The following is a 24,995-nucleotide window of genomic DNA, read 5'->3' on the forward strand; positions in this document are numbered from 1 at the left end:
ATCTTCAAAATAGTTTGGAAACAAAGAGAAAGATTCAGCTTCATGCCTGTGACTAATTGCTTGTAATTCAAAATGGCAGACTTGGTAATATTTTTGGAAAATATCCATCAAAATGTATATAATTCAGCCAAAGTCTTACAAAAACTCACTTCATATTCTTCTTTAAATCCATACCCTTGCCCTCTCTTCATCTGGGTAATGTGCTGTAGAAGGTCTGCCACACGGATGGCTGGCTGGAGTTGTCCACGGGGATATGCCATTTCCAGTGGTTCACATGTCCGGTATGGGTGGGTCTGTATGGTCAATGTGGGTTGATTCAACTCTACGTGGCTGCTGTCTGCAAGATAGCCAGATTTGGGTTAGAAATGAGTCTGGACATTGGGAAGTATGTATGGAACAGTATTTAGGCCTGTCTAGGTGTCTTGAACTACTTTTGCTTATTTAAGTCATGGCATTGAAGATACAATTTACCAATGAATTTCTTTCTCAAGGCATTAAATTGTATGACTCTTATTTCAACACAATCATTTGGCTGATTGTTGTAAACAGCCCTATCAAGCAGCACGACAGATCTCAGCTTAATGAGTAGAGGACAGTAAAATTGGTGGTTCGTAACAGAAAAGCCTGGGCTTAAAATCTTGGTGAATATTACTTGTTCTTTATGCATACTTTGAGAACCATTAATATAGACTAAGTCTTACGACAAGCTGACAGATATAGCTTTGTTACCTAGAAGTGTTGAAGATGGAACGGTGTCTGAGGAAACTGGCAGGTGATTGAAGACCAAGGAAGGAAAGGAGAGAAAACACAGAATCAGGACTGGATTGTCCAGAGAGATATTTCTAAAGTGATCATTAAATAATACCGCTGTTGCACCTAAACTATAAGCCCCTCGTTGTTAATGTCATTCTCACCACATTCCTACAAAACTCTTTTTTAAGGACAATCTCACATATTTATAATTTTGCTCATGCACCTCAGATTGGCAGTCGCACTCCTCGTAATGACAAACTCACTGGCTTGCGATAGCATTCTCACAGGATAGGCTTGTTCATTGTAAAGCCCTACCTGAGTAGCAGGAATTGAGTAAGGATTTTCCCTGCAGGTTTTTGCTTTGTATAGAGAAGGAGCAGGGAGAGGAAGTGCCTGCAGGAAGACAGGTTACATATCAGTCTAGCTATGGAACACCCATTATAATCTTTACAAGAGAGGTCTTCTACTCTAACCCATACAGGGTGTACAGTTTACAGCAACTCTATGTCTACAAGAAGTATTAATACAGTGGATACAAAAAAAAGCTACACATCCCTGTTGAAATGCCAGGTTTTTGTTATGTAAAAACATCATACCAAGAAGAATGATGTTAGAACTGTGTGCACCTTTAATGTCATCCATCATCTGTACAATCCTTGAGAAACATACTGAAATAGTTTTGAAGTGAAAATCAAAATAACACAATGAAATGAACGTGGTTGCAAAAGTGTGAACAGAACACCTTCTTATAATTGGGGATGTGGTTGTGTTCAGAAATAGAGAATCACAATAAAACTCATATTAAATAGTAGTGAGTACATAGTGAGTATACAGCTGCCACCATTTGGAATGATTCTGATTTTCCCCATATAAAGTTTAGCTGTTCTAGTAGAATTTTCCTGACATTTTCTTAGCTGCATTTTACATCAAAAGCCATGGTCCATGAATTGCTAACAACACAGCAAAGGAATGTCATTGCTGAAACTTATCAGTCAGCAAAAATATACAAAAATTTTTAAGGCATTAGATTTACCATGGAACACTGGAAAGACCGTTATCAAGATATGGCTTAAACTTGGCACAGTATTGACAATACCTAGAACTGGACGTCTCTCAAAAATTGATGAATAGATAAGAAAAAATTGGTCCAGGAGGCTGCCAAGAGGACTATAGCAACATTAAAGGTGCTACAGGAATTCTGGCATGCATTGGTTGTGTACTGCATATGACAACAATCTCCCATAGTCTTCAAATGTCTCGTCTGTGGGGAAGGATGACATGAAGGAAGCCATTTGTTTACAAAGGAAAACATCCAATGTTCTACCAAAACCTAAATCAAGTCTTTCCAAAGCATGTGGGAAAATGTGGCATGGTCTTATGAGACCACAATTGAACTTTTTGCCCAGAATTTCACAAGGTATGTTTGGTGCAAAGCCAACAGAGTGCATCACTAAAAGAACACCAAAGCCACAGGGAAGTATAGTGGAGACAGCATTATGTTTTGGTGATGTTTTTCGGCATTTGGAAGTGGGGCTTTAATTAAGATGGAGGAAACTATGATCGGTTACAAATATCAGCCAATTTTCCACCAAACCTTTCACACCTCTGCTAAAAATCTGAAGAAGTAGAAGAATTTCACCTTTCAGCACAACAGCCCTAAACATACCACCAAATCAACAAAAAAATGGCTTCTCCAGAAGCAAATCACAGCTTTGGAATTTATCAGCCAGATCCAAGATCTGACTTCATCTGAAAATCTGTGGGTTGACCTGAAGGGGACGCTATACACAAGAGATACCCTTGCAATCTGACAGATTTGGAGTGCTACTGCAGTAAGAGTCGGCAAAGATTGCCAATTCTAGATGTGCCATGCTAATAGACTCCTAGCGATAAAGACTGAATGGTGTCAACAAGTTCAGAATGTACAACCGCAAAATATTAGTTTAAGGGTTTTGCATGCAGTGGAGTAAATAAAAGGTTGGAGTCTGATTGATTGAGTATGTGGACAGGAGTCTCTTATACAGGTAACGAGTTCATATAGGTGGAACTAATACAGGTAATGAGTGCAGAGTAGGAGGGCTTCTTAAAAAAAAAAAACTAACGGGTCTGTGATAGGCAGAATTCTTGATGGTTGGTAGGTGATCAAATACTTATTCCGTGCAATAAAATGCAATTTAATTATTTAAAACTCATACAGTGTGATTTTCTTGATTTTTTAAAGACCTTGTCTCTCAAAGTTCAAGTGTACCTATGATAAAAACTACAGTCCTCTCCATTCTTTGTAGGAGGGAATACTTGCAAAATCGGCAGTGTATCAAATACTTATTTTCCCCTCTGTATTTATTCAACCACATTATTTTAGTTCTTTTATTTCCAACCAAAAAGATTGTAGCTTATTTTTAAATTGAATTGTACAGATTATGGGTTACAATAACGGTGGAAAAAGTTCTGAAATTATATTTATTGGTATAATTTTTTTGACATAACAAAAACTAGGCATTTTAACAGGCTTGTGTAGACTTTTTAGATCTACTGTACATCTGTTCTGTCACAGGGAATATGGACCATGGAAGCACACTGTCTTTTCAATGGTTTGCAAGGACTCTACTGAAGTCTGATCCCATTCAATATGTTCCATATTTACTTAGAGAGAATGTATTCCATTTGTTGTACTTGATTGTGGGTCAGCCATCTTCCCTGAGCTGCTGTTAGCAGCACTTAAATCTATATATTTTATATAAGTCACATAGACCATAGGCCTGGAGATGTTTATTGTCTCCAACAAGTTGTATGACCTGTGCAGACATTAATGTGCAGGGAGAAGGAGGAGGTGAGCTGTGACCAACACTTGCTGTGAGTGCTGGGGTCCTGTATTATCTATATATTAAATTTATAAAAGAAGGAATAAGATGTGACACTCACCCAGATTTGCAGTGCAGTGTTTCTTTATTCAACCATTAAAGGTCACACAATAAAGGACGGGCAGATAACATGAGGCATACTTCATGTCTTTTTCCCCGCATGCCTCACGTTAACTGCCCGTCCTTTACTGAGCACCGTTATTCCCAGCAGTGTTTTATACACTGTGTGCCTGTGATTGTTCCTCGACTTGTTGCTGGTTGATTAGAGCCTTGGTGCCGTTCATCTGGGCTTTCTTTGAATTGAATTATCTATATATTAGATGGTGGCCCCATTCTAATGCATCGGGAATTCTAGAATATGACCAATTAGCATGAATATTACTCCTTCTTATCCAAAATGAAGCAAACTACAATTATATTAAAAACATGTAACTTTATAGCCAATTTTAAATGTCTTTATTTTGTTTAATAAAGTTACCTGTTTTTAATATAATTGTAGTTCGCTTCATTTTGGAGAAGGAGTAATATTCTTTTTGTCCGCATGTGTGGATTTTTACTATTGATGCTGCCTATGCAGCATCAATAGTAAAAGATGGAATGTAAAAAAGAAAAAAATATATAAAAAGGTTATTCTCACCTTCCGACGGCCCCCGACTATTTCCTTCCTCTCCACGCGCCCGGCATCTTCTGTTCCCAGTAATGCTTAGCGCGAAGGACCGGAGATGACGTCACTCTCGCGAGAGCGCGACGTCATCCGTGGTCTTTCGCGCAAAGCATTACTGGAAATGGAAGATGTCGGGCGCGTAGAGAGGAAGGAAAGAGTCCGGGGGCCGTCGGAAGGTGAGCAAATCACTATTTTTAATTTTAATTCTATTTTTTACAGGTTTATGGTACCCAGGGTTCGGAGGAGTCTCCTCTCCTCCGAACCCTGGGTACCGGCTAACGTCGGTCATCTCCGGCTGCGTCGCTGCTGACGTCAGTGCGGCCGGAGATGACTCGCGGCTAGCGCCGCTGATCTCCCGACGGTAGCGGTAGCGTGCGTCCTTCGAATTCCGCACTGCACCTGCGCACTGCGCCTGTCGCTGATTGGCCGCGGCTGGCTGGCTGCGACCAATCAGTGATGCGAGATTTACGTTACAAACAGACAGAATTAGACGATTATCCATTAGATTCGCTATCCTTCGTCGTAATCTTGTCTGTGATCAAAAGGAGATAAGTGCTGGAAAGTGGCAGCCTATGATGAGCCATAGTGGTCAGTGTGAAAAAAGACAGATTTTTTTAAAATACTATACATATTGATATGGAAAATAAATAAAATATTGGGTATACTCCCTTGACTCATGTGGCTTGCTATGTTATTTATTTTGACAGGCCATTATTCTGTTTAATGGGCCCTTATCTTTCATAGGATTCAAAAAATCCTGTTTGTATCAGCAGAAGGGACTGAGACTTGGATCTTGTATGCAATGGACTCACCTGTAAGAATTAGCACATGTGGGATCTACTGTTTAGAGAAGTAGCACTAAATACTGTGTATTATCTGTATGAAGATGCTACATATGCTGGGGCAAAGCACCTGTCTTTGTATTGGTCCAATAGGCTATGGGTTTCATGCTCCTATATTGTGTGAGTTTATCTGTTGTATAATGGTTCCATTGACTCTTACAAATTTATACTTGGTCATGAGGCAATAAATTGGCACTTGGGCATGCTGAATGTCACAATGCAATATTTCAATCCATCACGCTTCACAGCGCAGCAATAACCGAAGTTTTCCATCGGGCATAATAGTCTGTTAAGTAGAAACGAGTGCATCTAGCAAGATTTGAATTCACCAAATCATGTGGATTTTCTAAAGAAATTCAATTTTTAGTGAAGTTATTCCCTATAAATTAAATGACTCCAGAGTATAATAAACATAGGATGCAAAAAAAAAAGTGAAGAGGCCAAAGAGAATGTGTGTAATGAGGGAAGATCTATAAATATGTTGAACGTAAGCACAACTACTGTATGGTGCTCAAGTATGCTCCCAAACCGTGCTTTACTTAGCGAAAAAACTTGGCATACAAGAAATTGCTTAGGTGGAAATTTAATGTAATCCACGTGTTGTAGTGAAAGATATACATACAAATCTTTTGGTCAATCAGACCTTTCTCATTGTACTACAAAAAATAATAAAGTAGACAAAAATGATAAAAAATAAAGTAAATACAAAATATGAATTATGTGGGTCAATACTTATGGAAATACAGTATGTAAGACACAAGAATATATCCATATCATGGTCCAAAACAAGAATAATACACAAAGTCAGAATCACATGGTAGTGGACTAATTCAAGTACAAATATTCACAGGGTGTGTTTCCTCCACACCATTTATCACACCCTGTGAATTCATATTTTGTATATACTTTATTTTTTATCTTTTTTTCTATTTTGTTATTTTTGTAGTACACTGAGGAAGGTCTGATTGACCAAAACGTTTGCATGGATATCTTTTACCAGAACACGTGGATTACATTAAATTTCCACCTAAGCAATTTCTTGTGTGCCAAGTTTATTCTACATGTAATGAGGGAAGGACCAAAGAAGATGTGCGAAGGACCTGGTGGGAGAACGATGAGGTGACAATTTTTTTTACTATTTGCCTGGCCCAAATGATGTCTGCAGGTGGTCACCAATTTGCAGAATTTTTGTGGAGCAAAATGCAAAAACTGTATTCCGGAGAATATGGATTTTTGCAAAATTTCAAGTAGAATTCATTTTCATTGGGATAAATTCACTCTCTTCAACTAAGTATACCTGAGGTTTCTGGGAACTGGGACAGGGCCTGCCCAGACTGCACACTATACTGTAGGTCTTTAACATTTTAATTAGACTGCTCCTCCATTCTTTATACCTTTTGTGAAAAAGGTTGTTTCAGAGTAAAAATACTTCATTGAGAGGGGAGGAGACCTTCCTTAGATTTTAACCTTGTTAAACATCACATAACAGTCACAATTTTTGGTTCTTTTTCATGATTGATGTTATTGTAGACTGAAGAACATTAACCCTTTCACCAGCTTGGGATTTTCCATTTTTGGGTTTTCATTCTTTGCTCCCCTTTTTCCCAGAACCACAATTTTTAAAATTTTTCCATAAATATGGCCATGTGAGGGGTTTTTATTTGCAGGACGAGTTGTACTTTTGAAAGACACCCATAAAGTTTTACCCATAAAGTATACAGAAACACAGGAAAACAATTCCAAAAGCGGAGATATTGCAAAAATTGTTTTTTTGTTTTTTTTTACCATGTTCACTAAATCCTAAAACTGACCTTCCCAAATAATTATCCAGGTCATTAGACATTTGCAGATAACAAACACGTATATGTTCTTTTTTATTTAAGTGGTGAAAAGAAAATACAAAGTTTGCAAAGAAAAATGGCGCTATTTTCCGAGACCAGTAGAGTCTCCATTTTTTTGGGATCTTCGACTAAGTGAGGGCATAAATTTTGTGCCTTGATCTAATGATTTTATCAATACCATTTTGAGGTAGATACAATGTTTTGATCGCCCATTAATGCATTTTATTTCAATGTTGCGGCGACCAAAAAAACGTAATTCTGGCATTTTGATTTTTTTTCTCGTTAAACCATTTACCGACGGGATTAATTCTTTTCATATTTTGATTTGATAGATCGGACATTTATGAATGCAGCAATAAAAAATGTGTATTTTTATTTATTTGTTTTTTAGTGTGATAAAATGGGTGTGATTTTAACTTTTATATTATTTAATTTTTTCAATATTCTAAAAACATTTTTTTTTACTTTTCACTTGCTTCAATAATCCCTTTAGGAGACTTGAAGCTGCAATCTTCTGATCTCTTATGCTACACAGTAGAAAAGATTATCTGCTATGAATGCTGACCACGGGGTGGCGCTCATAGCAGATCGACAATGACAAGCATGGGGGGTCTGCATGTAGACCCTTGTTATCATGCCAACCCATGGGCGCCCCGCAATCATCTGGGGAGGGTTAGTGATGCTCTTTCAGCAGGCTCATGTTAAGTGCGGCTGTCAAAGATCAACAGTGGCATTTAACAGATTAACAACTGCGGTGTATCACGATTCCACCCAGCAATTAGGGGCACATACAGCTGATCAAATTAGCTGTCATGTGCCTGAAAAGATGTGGGCTCAGCACCAGAGCCAGCATCAAAGAGGGGGAGGCGGCCTATGACGTGCATATATGTCAAAGGTCTTAGAGGGGTAGTGCGAAATACAAATTTATTTTCATCCTAAATCCCTATCTATTTAATGCCATAATCTAAACTATTTTCTAATATACCTGAATATAAAAAAAAAACTTGAACTTGAGAAAAAAAGCAATAAAAACTGTTACATAGTGTAGCTAAGGAAGGATAGAGAATTTTTAATGCAAGTATATTAGAAAATAGTTTTGATTATGGCACTAAATAGATAGGAATTTAGGATGAAAATGAATGCATACAGTATATTGGACTACCGTTTTAAGTGTACTGAGTGCAACACACTGGAAACCTTCTAACTGCAACTGCAGGAGGGTGATGGTTCACCTTACACATCATTAGACAGCAGTGCCATTCATTAATATGGCAAGATCTGACTCACACATGAATGGGCCATGCTATAATTTGGCATATCTTGAGTGCAACTCATTCTATTACTAAATTATCAAGGACAAATATCTGAAAATGTGACTATACAATTGACCTTTATTTGTGAGGAGCAACAATTTCCCAAATGAAAAGCTTAAACAATAATCAGCTTTGGGGATAAACAAATGTGGGCGTGGAGATCAATGTATGCTCTTATATTATCCTGAACTTTTGAGGAAATGCCTATTTTACCAGCTTAAGTTCATAGCAGGATCTCGGAACAAGTATTCAGATCGAGATTTATTCCATTAAAACTTTAATAGCCGGTCTATCAGTTTATAGAGGAAGGAGCATCTGAGGAAACCGTGACTGACTACGGGAAAGACAGTTATACTTTTCCCAGTGGGAATTAATAAGTCTTCCCGATTGTGTAAATGCTTTCAGCTGTACAATAGATCTTATATTTCTTACGTGATAATTGCTCTAATGATACAGTATTTCCCTCCCAATAAACGTGATGTTCTTACTAAATCCATTGACGTCCTGACAGCTGGAGAAAGTGTCTTCATTGCGGGTGGAACTCAGTTTGCTGGAGCTTTTATCCGAAGCCACCAAACCCATTTCCCTCTGAGAGCCACTTTGGGTTTCTTTCTGTTTCTTGGCCAGTTTCCTAGAGGAAAAAAAGAACAGTGTCTGATAAGCTCATGGATCCCATGGGAGGTGATATAGACAAAAATGACTTTTTTTTCTGATTTTGTCTCTTCCTGACACAGGCTTCTGCTCTGTGAGACATTTATTAAAGCAAATTTTCTGAGCCCATTGAGTGACACATCCAGGGCTACGAGGCATGGCTTTGTCTATTTAAACTAAGGCATCATAATTGGCGGATGATTGAATAATCAGCTATAGATGTGACACAACTGGCTAACACATCTAGATCAGCTGCACATATCTCTTTTGAGCAAGCCAAGTAATATTACTACTTTTCATGGTGTAATTGGGTGCTCAGGGATGCTTGGCAAGCATTAGGTTACCCACAGTCTTAATGTTATGTAATGTTATGACACTTGGGCACTGCTTCCTTATAGCCCTTGGTAATTAACACCATACATTTCCTCTACAAGAAAAGATTTATCCACAGATCACTAATGAGTTTGAGTCAGTTGTTATTAATAATGGGAAGTGAATTACTTGTGATGATATTTTTCTATTTAAGGAGCTGGGTAGGGGATCGGATGCTTGCAGAACAGTCACACAGTCATTCTCATTAGAAGGGAAGTAGCGCTGCAGCTTTAGATTAATCCAGAGGCTTTTAAATACACATCTATACAGGTGAATGACACTCTTCGACAGATAGGAATCAGTCATTTCATTTTTTCTTCTGTATTTATCACCAAGGTCTAACACACAAGGCAAAGCCATGTGCAGGACGATGAATGGCGCCACAACGACTCCCTGACAATTTTATGCTACATGCAGGAAACTCCATGTGTCACATGCTCTGTCAGGTCCGATACTCCTCCAAGTCTAACAGCAATGTTTTTAAGGAAGAATATCTATGTTAAGGGCTTGTTCACACACTGCGTTTTTTGCCGTGCTTTTTTTTTCCGTACGTTTTTGCAACAGAAAAAAACGCAGTGTTTTAAGGTTTCTGAAATCTCATGCATGGGCTGCCTATTTTTTTCTTGCAGATTTGAAGAGCCAAACCACATTTTGAAATCTGCAGCATGTCAGTTCTTTAAGTGTTTTTTTGCTATGTTTTTCACCTATTCAAATGAATGCGGAAAAAAAGTAAGTAAAAACGCATAAAAACGCACATAAAAATGCATTCAATGCAAGTAAAAAATGCACGTATTTTATGTAGCGTTTTTCCTACCAACACTCTGGCTTTTAGCTGCAGAAAAATCTGTTGCAAAAAAATCAACAGGTGCACACAGCCTTAAAGGGAATCACTCAGCAGTAGTGTTGAGCATTCCGATACTGCAAATATCGGGTATCGGCCGATATTCGCTGTATCGGAATTCCGATACCGAGTACCGATATTTTTACAATATCGAATACCGGAATCGGAAGTTCCCATAATGCAATGAGCAAGTGTTGTGGCTGTGATTGACTGCTGAAATGATGTCATCATGATGCACGGTCTGTGCGGGCCTGCCGCGAGTCTGTGCGCGCCTGCCGGGGGTCTGTGCGGGCTGCCGGGGGTCTGTGAGGGCTGCCGGGGGTCTGTGAGGGCTGCCGGGGGTCTGTGCGGGCCTGCCGGGGGTCTGTGCGGGCTGCCGGGGTCTGTGCGGGCCTGTTGGGGGTCTGTACGGGCCTGCCGGGGTCTGTGCGGGCTGCCAGGGGTCTGTGCGGTCCTGCCAGGGGTCTGTATGGGCCTGCCGGGGGACTGTGCGGGGCTGCCGGGGGTTGTGTGTGTGTGCAGACATCGTCCAATGGGACTACAAGTCCCATCGGGCTATGCCTGCTACAATGACAGTGATTGACACATTAGCCAATGATGGGACAGTAGTAGTCCCATCATCCGACTAATGTGCTGAATGTAAAAAAAAACCATACATACTACATACATACTACATATATACAACATTCATACAACATACATACATACATACTACATATATACAACATACTGTACATACATACTACATATATACTACATTCATACAACATACATACATACTACATAATACATACATACTACATATATACTACATTCATACAACATACATACATACTACATACATACTACATATATACTACATTCATACAAAATACATACATACTACATACTACATATATACTATATTCATACAATATACATACATACATACTACATACATACTACATATATACTACATTCATACAACATACTGTACATACATACTACATATATACTACATTCATACAACATATATACATACTACATAATACATACATACTACATATATACTACATTCATACTACATGCATACTACATACATACTACATACAATACATTCATATAATAAATACATATAGACATACAGTACATATAACATAGAGTACATACTCACCATCACTTGTCACTTTGATCCCCGAAGCCAGTGTCATCTCACGGTAAAAAATATTAAAATAACAAACAACCGATATACTCCCTGATCCGCAGAAATCCACAAGTGTCCCACAATGATCTCCTGCAGTGCATCACTGAGAGGTTACTATAGTTCACTGGTCTCAATTTATGGCAAAAGCTGCGTGGGAACTTTCTCACACAGCAATGCCAAAAGTGAGACTAGGGACTATTTTTTTACAGTGGCTGAGGAATACAGTGCGAAAGGCTACCTACCTCCCATCATTGTATTCCTGGGGCCCCTAGAGAGTGGTCGCATCAGCTGATGCTGCTGTTCTCCACGGGAGATCATCGTGGGACACTCGTGGATTTCTGCGGATCAGGGAGTATATCGGTTGTGTGTTATTTTAATAATTTTTACAGATGACACTGTCTTCGGGGATCAAAGTGACAAGTGATGGTGAGTATGTACGCTATGTTATATGTACTGTATGTCTATATGTATGCATTGTATGAATGTTTGAATGTATTGTATGTAGTATGTATGTAGCATGTATGTTGTATGTCTGTAGCATGTTTTATGTATGCTGTATGTATGTAGTATGTACTATGTATGTATGTATGTTGTATGAATGTAGTATATATGTAGTATGTATGTAGTATGTATGTTGTATGTATGTAGCATGTTTTATGTATGTTGTATGTATGTAGTATGTACTATGTATGTATGTATGTTGTATGAATGTAGTGTATATGTAGCATGTATGTAGTATGTATGTTGTATGTCTGTAGCATGTTTTATGTATGTTGTATGTATGTAGTATGTACTATGTATGTATGTTGTATGAAATTAATATATATGTAGTATGTATGTAGTATGTATGTATGTTGTATGAATGTAGTATATATGTAGTATGTATGTAATATGTATGCATGTTGTATGAATGTAGTATATATGAAGTATGTATGTATGTTGTATGAATGTAGTATATATGTAGTATGTATGTATGTATGTTGTATGAATGTAGTATATATGTAGTATGTATGTAGTATGTATGTATGCATGTTGTATGAATGTCGTATATATGTAGTATGTATGTATGTTGTATGAATGTAGTATATATGAAGTATGTATGTAGTATGTATGTATGTTGTATGAATGTAGTATATATGTAGTATGTATGTAGTATGTATGTTGTCGAATGTAGTATATATGAAGTATGTGTGTAGTATGTAGTATGTATGTATGTTGTATGAATGTAGTATATATGTATGTTGTATGAATGTAGTATATATGAAGTATGTATGTAGAATGTATGTATGCTGTATGAATGTAGTATATATGTAGTATGTATGTAGTATGTATGTTTGTTGTATGAATGTAGTTTATATGAAGTATGTATGTAGTGTGTAGTATGTATGTATGTAGTATGTATGTATGTTGCATGAATGTAGTATATATGTAGTATGTATGTAGTATGTATGTTTTTTTTTTTTTACATTCAACACATTAGCCGGATGATGGGAATACTACTGTCCCATCATTGGCTAATGTGTCAATCACTGTCATTGTAGCAGGCATAGCCCGATGGGACTTGTAGTCCCATCGGACGATGCCTGCACACACACACATCCCCCGGCATGACCGCACAGACCCCCGGCAGGCCCGTACAGACCCCCGGCAGGCCCGCACACACCCCCGGTAGCCCGCACAGAAATCTGGCAGGCCTGTACAGACCCCCGGCAGGCCCGCACAGACCCCTGGCAGTCCCGCACAGACCACCGGCAGGCCCACACAGACCCCCGGCAGGCCCACACAGACCCCCGGCAGGCGCGCACAGACCCCCGGCAGGCCCGCACAGACCCCCGAGAGGCCCGCACAGACCCCGCACGCACACACAGTCACGCACAGTGTCCGCCCACACACCACCCACACTCTTCCCCCTCCCGAACTGGATGTGCAAGTAAAGAAAGGGTTTTTTTTAATTCCGATATTTCTGTCCCATTGACTTGCATTGGTTTCCGGTATCGGAATCGGCGATACCTGATACTTTTTGGGTATCGGTCCGATCCAATCTGATCCGATATTTCCCAATATTGGAAAGTATCGCTCAACACTACTCAGCAGGTTTGTGCTATGTAATCTGAAAACAGCATGAGGTAGATACAAACTTGGAGCAAAATTGGATGTAAATGCGCGCTGCTAGAGGTCCAGTGTACAATGTGAGACCAAAAAGTGTTTTGATGCGGTTTTTATGGTCATCGTGTTTCGAGGTATTATTACCCCTTCATCAGGACAAACCACAACCACAAACCAGTTCATTGTTGTTTGTTCTGATGAAGAGGTATGAATACCTCGAAACGTGTTAACAAACAGAAAATGCATGCAAACAATTTTTGGTCTCTCATCGTACATTGGACCACTAGCAGCGCGGATTTATATCCACTTATCTTTTGGTGGATCTGCAGCAGCCTATTCCAACAAGCTAACATAGGGGTTGGGACTGTCAAAACCCCATCAGGTGAGCAAATCCAGTTTTACTATTTGTAAAAATTTGTAACGGTGGTCGCACTAACGTCAGTGAGTTGAACATAGTTAATTGGCTGTGAACTCCCAGGACCTTTCTGATGTCACCGTGAGCGTGAGAGCTTTCTCATGCATGTGGTGAACTCAGTTGGGTCATAGGAGTTCACAGCAAGACACTGAGCAGCGCTAGCACATGCTGTTTAGTGTCTCTGTGAGATGGCAGGCTGTATAGTCGCATCATGCAACAATGCCATTTAGATGTGGCAGAGCTAAACACGTCTTAGGACAAATGGATTATTATCTTCTCTATGGACAAATGAGGAACCTTGTTGCTTTATATTTTAATTCTGTTACAGGAGACATTGGCTTCTGTGCACTGGGCGATGATGTGAGTATGGTTTAATTTAGAATAATTAAAGGCATCTATGTCATTCTTTCAAATAAAAGACTTTATTCTGCACGTATTTTTTATACATTATGACTTATGGGGTTAGTAATGGGGGCATCTTATAGACGCCTCTCCAATACTAACTTACTAACTTCAGGGCTTGATGTCACCTGACAAGACAAAGGTGACATCAACCAATCAACTATCACCTCATTTACTTGCCATCGCATCAGGTAAAGTGGGAAGAGTGAGTCTAAGTGTCAGATTTGGTGCATCTTATGGATGCGCCAATTCTGGGGCAGGTGAGAGCTGATGTTTTTATTCTTAGTGGGGGCCAATATCCATGGTCTGTTCCTAAGCTATTAATATCAGTCTGTAGCTGTCTGCCTAGTTTTTGCTGACTATTAAATATAGAGGGACCCTACATAATCTTAGTTGGGGTCCCCCATTTTAATAACCAGGAAACGCTAAGTATACAGCTCTGAGCTGATATTAATAGTCTGAGAACCTTTATGAATATTGTCTTTTCCCAGAATATAAGCATCAGCCCCCAGCCATTGGCTTTTCGTCTGCTAATTATGAAAATTACAGAGTACCCCAAGCATTTTTTTTCAATTACTTTTTTAATTGAAAAAATTCTAACAGATGCATCATTTCTGGTTGGATGCTATTTCTAGGCTGGTGGAGGGACAATATCTATGGCCCCTTACCAGCCTGAGAATACCATCCCCCAGCTGTCAGCATTAGCTTGGCTGGTTGTCAAAAATGAGGGGGGATCCCAACGTTTTGTAAAACTATTTATTTAAATAATTAAAAAAAAGCATGGGGACTCCTCTATTCTTGATAACCAGCCTTGCTAAAGCTGACAACTGAGGGCTGCAGCCTGCAGCTGTCAGTTTTGCCTGGCTGGTTATCAAAAATACAGGGGAACCAACGTCAATTTTTTTAAATTATGTATTTATAGCACAAATGGTGGGTCAATTGATGATACTTTTCTTGGTATCTGCCCATAATTTGAGCTGTTTTGTTAGCTTTTAGGCCCCCCTGAAGGTTTTGTCTATGCATTTGCTTTTTCCTCCCATTGAATTCAATGGGGCTCAGATATGTTCGTCGAACCATGAGGGTGGTGAACATTGGGACGTTCACCTTGCCAAACTGAACTGAACCTTGAAAGGTTTGCTCATCTCTAATGACAATCTCTTGCTGCTAAAAACTGATTTTATTGAAACAGCAAAACACAACCCAGTAAGTGACACATCACTGTAATCAGAGTCTCTGCCCCTACATTATGCTACTGTCAGATTACATGGCTAAAACCTGCTTACAGATTCCCTTTCAATCAGTATTGAGAGAGCAACAAAGTTTCTTTTGTTAGAATCCTATGAAATCCTGACAGAAGAAAATCCCTCTCCTTATGAAATTGCGCCTTTTTAGGTATACTGTTATAACTCTGTATGTGCATGATGGCTTATTTTATTAAAATTACAAATCAGCAAATCTTTTGAAATTCGAGTTTGCTGACTTTGCTCGAATTTTCCTCCAAAATTCAATTTGCAGCAAATAAATTTGAGTGAATCTCAATACTGGAAAGTTTGTAATTGCTTAGAAAATACATGTAGGAGACAGGAGATAGAAAATCCTGCTGACCATAAGGCTATGTGCACACATAGGTTTTTGGCTCTGCAGATTTTGTAGAGAAAACCGCAGGTAAATCCGCAGGACAAAGTCCTGTGGTTTATCTGCATTTTTGTCTGCGGTTTTACACCTCATAATGGATGAGGTGTAAAACTGTAGCGTTTCTGCACCAAACAATTGACATGCTGCGTTTTGAAAACCGCGCGGAAAAAAACGCAGCATGTGCACAGCTTTTTTTTTTTCCATTGGAAATAAAGGTACTGTACAACGCAGCAGAATCCGCTGCGTTTCCGCAGGGCCAAAACCGCTGCGGAAACGCAGCAGAAACTGCAAAGTGTGCACATACCCTAAGAGCTTGCACACAACAGGAGAAAGAGAGATGACCCCATTGACCATAAGAACATAGACTCTACAGAAATGAGACCTAGTGATATTGAAGATGGAAAACAACTTTGCCATACAAACTGTGCTCACCGGGAACCACTGATGTGTGATGGCCCAGTACTGACCATCACTGTAAGAGGTATGATAATTTGTAAAATGTCACACCTACAGGGAATTATGAGGAAGCCCGCAGAGCAATACAAAATGCCCACTCTCTGATGATTCAGCAGTATGGGAAATGATGATGGGGAAGTTTTCTTTTTGTGAACCATGAATCGAATCTCAAAATATCGTATTTAAATTCACGTGACGCTGGGAATTTCAACAAATTCAACTCAAACCCGATCCTCAGCGGATCGATCCATTTATCTCTATTTAAAACCTGTTTAATACTTAATAATTTCCACATACAGGAATCTGCTAATTTCCAGCTTCAGCACAAATGATAATTTCACATGCGTTGCATTTTTTCATGAACCAAAATTCAAGCCAGCACTCATTTTCTTCTATAAAAGTCAGTATTTTATTTAATCCTTGTAAAACCATCCAACCTTCAGTGAAAAAAAGCAAAGCATCAAAAAATTATATAGATATCAGTAGCAAAACACACAGACAAAGGACCCAAGAGAATGGGAACTCGTTGTGCTTTGCTGCCGATATCTATATATATTTTTATAAGCTATTTTTGTACACAGCCACTGAAGTTTGGACGGTTTTATAAGGATTAAATAAAGTATACTGACTTTTATGGAAGAAAATGAGTGCTGGCTTGAATTTTAGATCATTGTGCTATCCGCAGAGTGAATCTGACATGTAGGAAAAAGGTGAGCAAATAGGTATGTTATTCTGAACTGCATTATTTTAAATGGTTTGCCCAGAATTTTTTTAAATAAATAAAATTAAACTTTTTTTTGTAAAAAGAAAAGTGAAAGAAACCGCAGAAAAAGGATGCACAACCTAATTATATTTCATCACACCTGACACTGTTCAAGCAAGGTGTTTTAGAAAATCTAAACTGTAAGGTTGGGTTTTGACTCATCTGCCGGATCCATATACGCCTAAAACCATGCCTACACAAGGTGACACAAAATTGTGATGCTGCCTTCAAAATTATGTGGACACTGGCCACACATCTCTTAATTAGAGATGAGCAAACCTTTCAAGGTTTGGTTCGGTTGTACCCGAACCCCATTAAATTCACTAGGAGGCCAAACCAAACGTATACACAAAACCTTAAAGGGTGACAAAAAGCTTCCCAAACAGCCAACATTAGGGGAAGACACCATGAATAGTGGCTTCATTTGAGCCACCGTAGAAATTTGCAAATGGCATAGCAGTAGTCAGCAATGGGCCATGCATGAGTTATCAGGGTCTGGGCCAGCATTTACAGCTTTGAATTGAAGTTTCAATGAGGACCTGGTGGTTAAAGAAGCAGTGTAAGCCTTCTTAGCTAAGAACCCTGATACCTAGTGTTGAGCGATACTTTCTGACATTGAGAAATATTGGATCGGATTGGATCGGACCGATACCCAAAAAGTATCGGGTATCGCCGATTCCGATACCGGAAGTCCCATTCAAGTCAATTGGACAGAAATATTGGAATTAAAAAAACCCCTTTCTTTACTTGCACATCCTGTTCGGGAGGGGGGAAGAGTGTGGGCGGTGAGTGGGCAGACACTGTGCGCGTCTGTGTGTGTGGGCGGGGTCTGTGCGGGCCTGCCGGGGGTCTGCACGGACCTTCCGGGGGTCTGAACGGGCCTGCCGGGGGTCTGTGCCGGCTGCCGGGGGTCTGTGCAGACTGCTGGGGGTCTGTGCGGGCTGCCGGGGGTCTGTACGGACCTGCCGGGGGTCTGTGCCGGCTGCCGAGGGTCTGTGCGGGATGCCGGGGGTCTGTACGGGCCTGCCGGGGGTCTGTGCCGGCTGCCGGGGGTCTGTGCGGACTGCCGGGGGTCTGTGTGGGCCTGCCGGGGGTCTGTGCCGGCTGCCGGGGGTCTGTGCGGACTGCTGGGGGTCTGTGCGGGCCTGCCGGGGGTTGTGTGTGTGTGCAGGCATCGTCCGATGGGACTACAAGTCCCATTGGGCAATGCCTGCTACAATGACAGTGATTGACACATTAGCCAATGATGGGACAGTAGTAGTCCCATCATCCGGCTAATGTGTTGAATGTAAAAAAAAAATATATATACATACTACATACATACTACATACATACTACAAATATACAACATTCATACAACATACATACATACTACATACATACTACATATATACTACATTCATGCAGCATTCATACATACATACTACATACATACTACATATATACTACATTCATACAGCATACATACATACATGCTACATATATACTACATATATACTACATTCATACAACATACATACTACATACATACTACATATATACTACATTCATACAACATACATACATACTACATATATACTACATTCATACAGCATACATACATACTACATATATACAACATTCATACAACATACATACAACATACATACATACTACATTCAGTGCGGCAAAAAAGTATTTAGTCAGTCAGCAATAGTGCAAGTTCCACCACTTAAAAAGATGAGAGGCGTCTGTAATTTACATCATAGGTAGACCTCAACTATGGGAGACAAACTGAGAAAAAAAAATCCAGAAAATCACATTGTCTGTTTTTTTTCCTTTTATTTGCATATTATGGTGGAAAATAAGTATTTGGTCAGAAACAAAATTTAATCTCAATACTTTGTGATATATCCTTTGTTGGCAATGACAGAGGTCAAACGTTTTCTGTAAGTCTTCACAAGGTTGCCACACACTGTTGTTGGTATGTTGGCCCATTCCTCCATGCAGATCTCCTCTAGAGCAGTGATGTTTTTGGCTTTTCGCTTGGCAAGACGGACTTTCAACTCCCTCCAAAGGTTTTCTATAGGGTTGAGATCTGGAGACTGGCTAGGCCACTCCAGGACCTTGAAATGCTTCTTACGAAGCCACTCCTTCGTTGCCCTGGCGGTGTGCTTTGGATCATTGTCATGTTGAAAGACCCAGCCACGTTTCATCTTCAATGCCCTTGCTGATGGAAGGAGGTTTGCACTCAAAATCTCACGATACATGGCCCCATTCATTCTTTCATGTACCCGGATCAGTAGTCCTGGCCCCTTTGCAGAGAAACAGCCCCAAAGCATGATGTTTCCACCACCGTGCTTTACAGTAGGTATGGTGTTTGATGGATGCAACTAAGTATTCTTTTTCCTCCAAACACGACAAGTTGTGTTTATACCAAACAGTTCCAGTTTGGTTTCATCAGACCATAGGACATTCTCCCAAAACTCCTCTGGATCATCCAAATGCTCTCTAGCAAACTTCAGACGTGCCCGGACATGTACAGGCTTAAGCAGTGGGACACGTCTGGCACTGCAGGATCTGAGTCCATGGTGGCGTAGTGTGTTACTTATGGTAGGCCTTGTTACATTGGTCCCAGCTCTCTGCAGTTCATTCACTAGGTCCCCCCGCGTGGTTCTGGGATTTTTGCTCACCGTTCTTGTGATCATTCTGACCCCACGGGGTGGGATTTTGCGTGGAGCACCAGATCGAGGGAGATTATCAGTGGTCTTGTATGTCTTCCATTTTCTAATTATTGCTCCCACAGTTGATTTCTTCACTCCAAGCTGGTTGGCTATTGCAGATTCAGTCTTCCCAGCCTGGTGCAGGGCTACAATTTTGTTTCTGGTGTCCTTTGACAGCTCTTTGGTCTTCACCATAGTGGAGTTTGGAGTCAGACTGTTTGAGGGTGTGCACAGGTGTCTTTTTATACTGATAACAAGTTTAAACAGGTGCCATTACTACAGGTAATGAGTGGAGGAAAGAGGAGACTCTTAAAGAAGAAGTTACAGGTCTGTGAGAGCCAGAAATCTTGATTGCTTGTTTCTGACCAAATACTTATTTTCCACCATAATATGCAAATAAAAGGAAAAAAAAACAGACAATGTGATTTTCTGGATTTTTTTTTCTCAGTTTGTCTCCCATAGTTGAGGTCTACCTATGATGTAAATTACAGACGCCTCTCATCTTTTTAAGTGGTGGAACTTGCACTATTGCTGACTGACTAAATACTTTTTTGCCCCACTGTATATACAACATTCATACAAAATACATACATACTACATACATACTACATATATACTACATTCATACAGCATACATACATACTACATACATACTTCATATATACTACATTCATACAACATACATACATACTACATATATACTACATTCATACAGCATACATGCATACATACATACTACATAATACATGCATACTACATATATACAACATTCATACAACATACATGCATACTACATACATACTTCATATTTACTACATTCATACAACATACATACTGCATGCTACATAAATACTACATTCATACAACATACATACATACTACATACTACATACATACCACATATATACTACATTCATACAACATACATGCATGCATACTACATACTACATATATACTACACTCATACAACATACATGCATACATAGTACATACTACATACATACTACATACATACAACATGCTACAGACATACAACATACATACTACATACATACTACATACTATACATTCATACAATACATACATATAGACATACAGTACATATAACATAGAGTACATACTCACCATCACTTGTCACTTTGTTCCCCGAAGCCAGTGTCATCTATGAAAAATATGAAAATAACAAACAACCGATATACTCCCTGATCCGCAGAAATCCACGAGTGTCCCACGACGATCTCCCGTGGAGAACAGCAAAATCAGCTGATGCGACCGCTCTCTAGGGGGCTCCAGGAATACAATGACGGGAGGTAGGTATCCTTCTGCACAGTATTCCTCCGCCACTGTAAAAAAATAGTCCTTAGTCTCACTTTATGGCAAAAGCTGTGTGGGAACTTTCTCATGCAGCAATGCCAAAAGTGAGACTATGGACTATTTTTTACAGTGGCAGAGGAATACAGTGCGGAAGGATACTTACCTCCCGTCATTGTATTCCTTGAGCCCCCTAGAGAGCGTTCGCATCAGCTGATGCTGCTGTTTTCCACGGGAGATCTTCGTGGGACACTCGTGGATTTCTGCGGATCAGGGGTTTTATCGGTTGTTTGTTATTTTTATAGATGACACTGGCTTCGGGGATCAAAGTGACAAGTGATGGTGAGTATGTACTCTATGTTATATGTACTGTATGTCTATATGTATGTATTGTATGAATGTATTGTATGTAGTATGTATGTAGTATGTATGTTGTATGTCTGTAGCATGTTGTATGTATGTTGTATGTATGTAGTATGTACTATGTATGTACAGTATGTTGTATGAATGTAGTATATATGTAGTATGTAGTATGCATGTATGTATGTTGTATGAATGTAGTATATATGTAGTATGTATGTATGCTGTCTGTATGTAGTATGTAGTATATATGAAGTATATATGAAGTATGTCGTATGCATGTATGTTGTATGAATGTTGTATATATGTAGTATGTATGTAGTATGTATGTTTTATGAATGTAGTATATATGTAGTATGTTTGTATATTTGTTGTATGTATGCTGTATGAATGTAGTATATATGTAGTATGTATGTTGTATGAATGTTGTATATATGTAGTATGTATGTATGCTGTATGAATGTAGTATATATGTAGTATGTATGTAGTATGTATGCATGTTGTATGAATGTAGTATATATGAAGTATGTTTGCATATATGTAGTATGTATGCTGTATGAATGTAGTATACATGTAGTATGTATGTAGTATGTATGTTGTATGAATGTAGTATATATGTAGTATGTATGCATGCTGTATGAATGTAGTATATATGTAGTATGTATGTTGTATGAATGTTGTATATATGTAGTATGTATGTATGCTGTATGAATGTAGTATATACAGTGGGGCAAAAAAGTATTTAGTCAGTCAGCAATAGTGCAAGTTGCACCACTTAAAAAGATGAGAGGCGTCTGTAATTTACATCATAGGTAGACCTCAACTATGGGAGACAAACTGAGAAAAAAAAATCCAGAAAATCACATTGTCTGTTTTTTTTTCATTTTATTTGCATATTATGGTGCAAAATAAGTATTTGGTCAGAAACAAAATTTCATCTCAATACTTTGTGATATATCCTTTGTTGGCAATGACAGAGGTCAAACGTTTTCTGTAAGTCTTCACAAGGTTGCCGCACACTGTTGTTGGTATGTTGGCCCATTCCTCCATGCAGATCTCCTCTAGAGCAGTGATGTTTTTGGCTTTTCGCTTGGCAAGACGGACTTTCAACTCCCTCCAAAGGTTTTCTATAGGGTTGAGATCTGGAGACTGGCTAGGCCACTCCAGGACCTTGAAATGCTTCTTACGAAGCCACTCCTTCGTTGCCCTGGCGGTGTGCTTTGGATCATTGTCATGTTGAAAGACCCAGCCACGTTTCATCTTCAATGCCCTTGCTGATGGAAGGAGGTTTGCACTCAAAATCTCACGATACATGGCCCCATTCATTCTTTCATGTACCCGGATCAGTCGTCCTGGCCCCTTTGCAGAGAAACAGCCCCAAAGCATGATGTTTCCACCACCTTGCTTTACAGTAGGTATGGTGTTTGATGGATGCAACTCAGTATTCTTTTTCCTCCAAACACGACAAGTTGTGTTTCTACCAAACAGTTCCAGTTTGGTTTCATTAGACCATAGGACATTCTCCCAAAACTCCTCTGGATCATCCAAATGCTCTCTAGCAAACTTCAGACGTGCCCGGACATGTACAGGCTTAAGCAGTGGGACACGTCTGGCACTGCAGGATCTGAGTCCATGGTGGCGTAGTGTGTTACTTATGGTAGGCCTTGTTACATTGGTCCCAGCTCTCTGCAGTTCATTCACTAGGTCCCCCCGCGTGGTTCTGGGATTTTTGCTCACCGTTCTTGTGATCATTCTGACCCCACGGGGTGGGATTTTGCGTGGAGCACCAGATCGAGGGAGATTATCAGTGGTCTTGTATGTCTTCCATTTTCTAATTATTGCTCCCACAGTTGATTTCTTCACTCCAAGCTGGTTGGCTATTGCAGATTCAGTCTTCCCAGCCTGGTGCAGGGCTACAATTTTGTTTCTGGTGTCCTTTGACAGCTCTTTGGTCTTCACCATAGTGGAGTTTGGAGTCAGACTGTTTGAGGGTGTGCACAGGTGTCTTTTTATACTGATAACAAGTTTAAACAGGTGCCATTACTACAGGTAATGAGTGGAGGAAAGAGGAGACTCTTAAAGAAGAAGTTACAGGTCTGTGAGAGCCATAAATCTTGATTGCTTGTTTCTGACCAAATACTTATTTTCCACCATAATATGCAAATAAAAGGAAAAAAAAACAGACAATGTGATTTTCTGGATTTTTTTTTCTCAGTTTGTCTCCCATAGTTGAGGTCTACCTATGATGTAAATTACAGACGCCTCTCATCTTTTTAAGTGGTGGAACTTGCACTATTGCTGACTGACTAAATACTTTTTTGCCCCACTGTATGTAGTATGTATGTAGTATGTATGCTGCATATATGTAGTATGTATGTTGTATGAATGTTGTATATATGTAGTATGTATGTATGCTGTATGAATGTAGTATATATGTAGTATGTATGTTGTATGAATGTAGTAAATATGAAGTACTTATGTATGTTGTATGAATGTTGTATATATGTAGAATGTATGTAGTATGTATATATATATATATATATATATATATATATATATATATATATATATATATATATATATTTTTTTTTTTTTACATTCAACACATTAGCCGGATGATGGGACTACTACTGTCACATCATTGGCTAATGTGTCAATCGCTGTCATTGTAGCAGGCATAGCCCGATGGGACTTGTAGTCCCATCGGACGATGCCTGTACACACACACAACCCCCGGCAGGCCCACACAGACCCCCGGCAGTCCGCACAGACCCCCGGCAGGCTCGCACAGACCCCTGGCAGTCCGCACAGACCCCCGGCAGCTGGCACAGACCCCGGCAGGCCCGCACAGACCCCCGGCAGTCCGCACAGACCCCCGGCAGCCGGCACAGACCCCTGTCAGGCCCGTACAGACCCCCGGCAGTCCGCACAGACCCCCGGCAGCCGGCACAGACCCCTGGCAGGCCCGTACAGACCCCTGGCAGGCCCGAACAGACCCCCGGCAGGCCCGCACAGACCGCGCATCATGATGCGCACAGACCGCTCGTCATGATGACATCATTTCAGCAGCCAATCACAGCCACAACAGTGGCTCATTGCATTATGACGACTTCCGATTCCGGTGTCCGATAATGTAAAAATATCGGTTCTCGGTATCGGAATTCCGATACAGCGAATATCGGCCGATACCCGATATTTGCAGTATCGGAATGCTCAACACTACTGATACCTCATTCAACACCTCCAATTTTTTTGGCATCAATTTCCACAGAGTAGAAACAGTATAATAAGCTTTTAACTCACTTTCTGTTACAGACAACCCACCAGATGGAGACCCAACTTGGAGTCTCCACATTTCAAAAGATTATTGTTACACACCACTAAAGTGGCATCAATTTCCACACAATAGAAATATTATGATAGACCTTTGACACACCTTTCATCACAGGCAACCCATCTTGGTATTTCCACATTTCAAAAAAATTGTTTGTAACATGAGCAGCAGTAGCAACAGCAGGCCCAAA

General features: G+C 39.8%; 1 protein-coding gene across 9 annotated transcripts in view; it reads right to left on the reverse strand.

The window, feature by feature from the left end:
- The window catches only part of PTPRT (protein tyrosine phosphatase receptor type T), a 648,808-nt gene that overhangs the window by 109,072 nt on the left and 514,741 nt on the right, over positions 1-24,995 (reverse strand). For 8 of the 9 annotated variants that reach the window (XM_073555335.1, XM_073555333.1, XM_073555332.1 and 5 more), the window contains 4 exons: positions 8,763-8,905; positions 1,069-1,146; positions 730-765; positions 150-337 (listed from right to left, as the gene is read on the reverse strand). In XM_073555335.1, the coding sequence (XP_073411436.1) occupies positions 150-337; positions 730-765; positions 1,069-1,146; positions 8,763-8,905 (445 nt within the window). The remainder of the gene's footprint in view (positions 1-149; positions 338-729; positions 766-1,068; positions 1,147-8,762; positions 8,906-24,995) is intronic. The other variant, XM_073555336.1, reaches the window with a different exon arrangement.

The sequence above is a fragment of the Dendrobates tinctorius genome, unplaced genomic scaffold, assembly GCF_039654945.1.
Source record: "Dendrobates tinctorius isolate UK_male_01 unplaced genomic scaffold, ASM3965494v1 ptg000223l, whole genome shotgun sequence".
NCBI classification, from domain to species: Eukaryota; Metazoa; Chordata; class Amphibia; order Anura; family Dendrobatidae; genus Dendrobates; species Dendrobates tinctorius.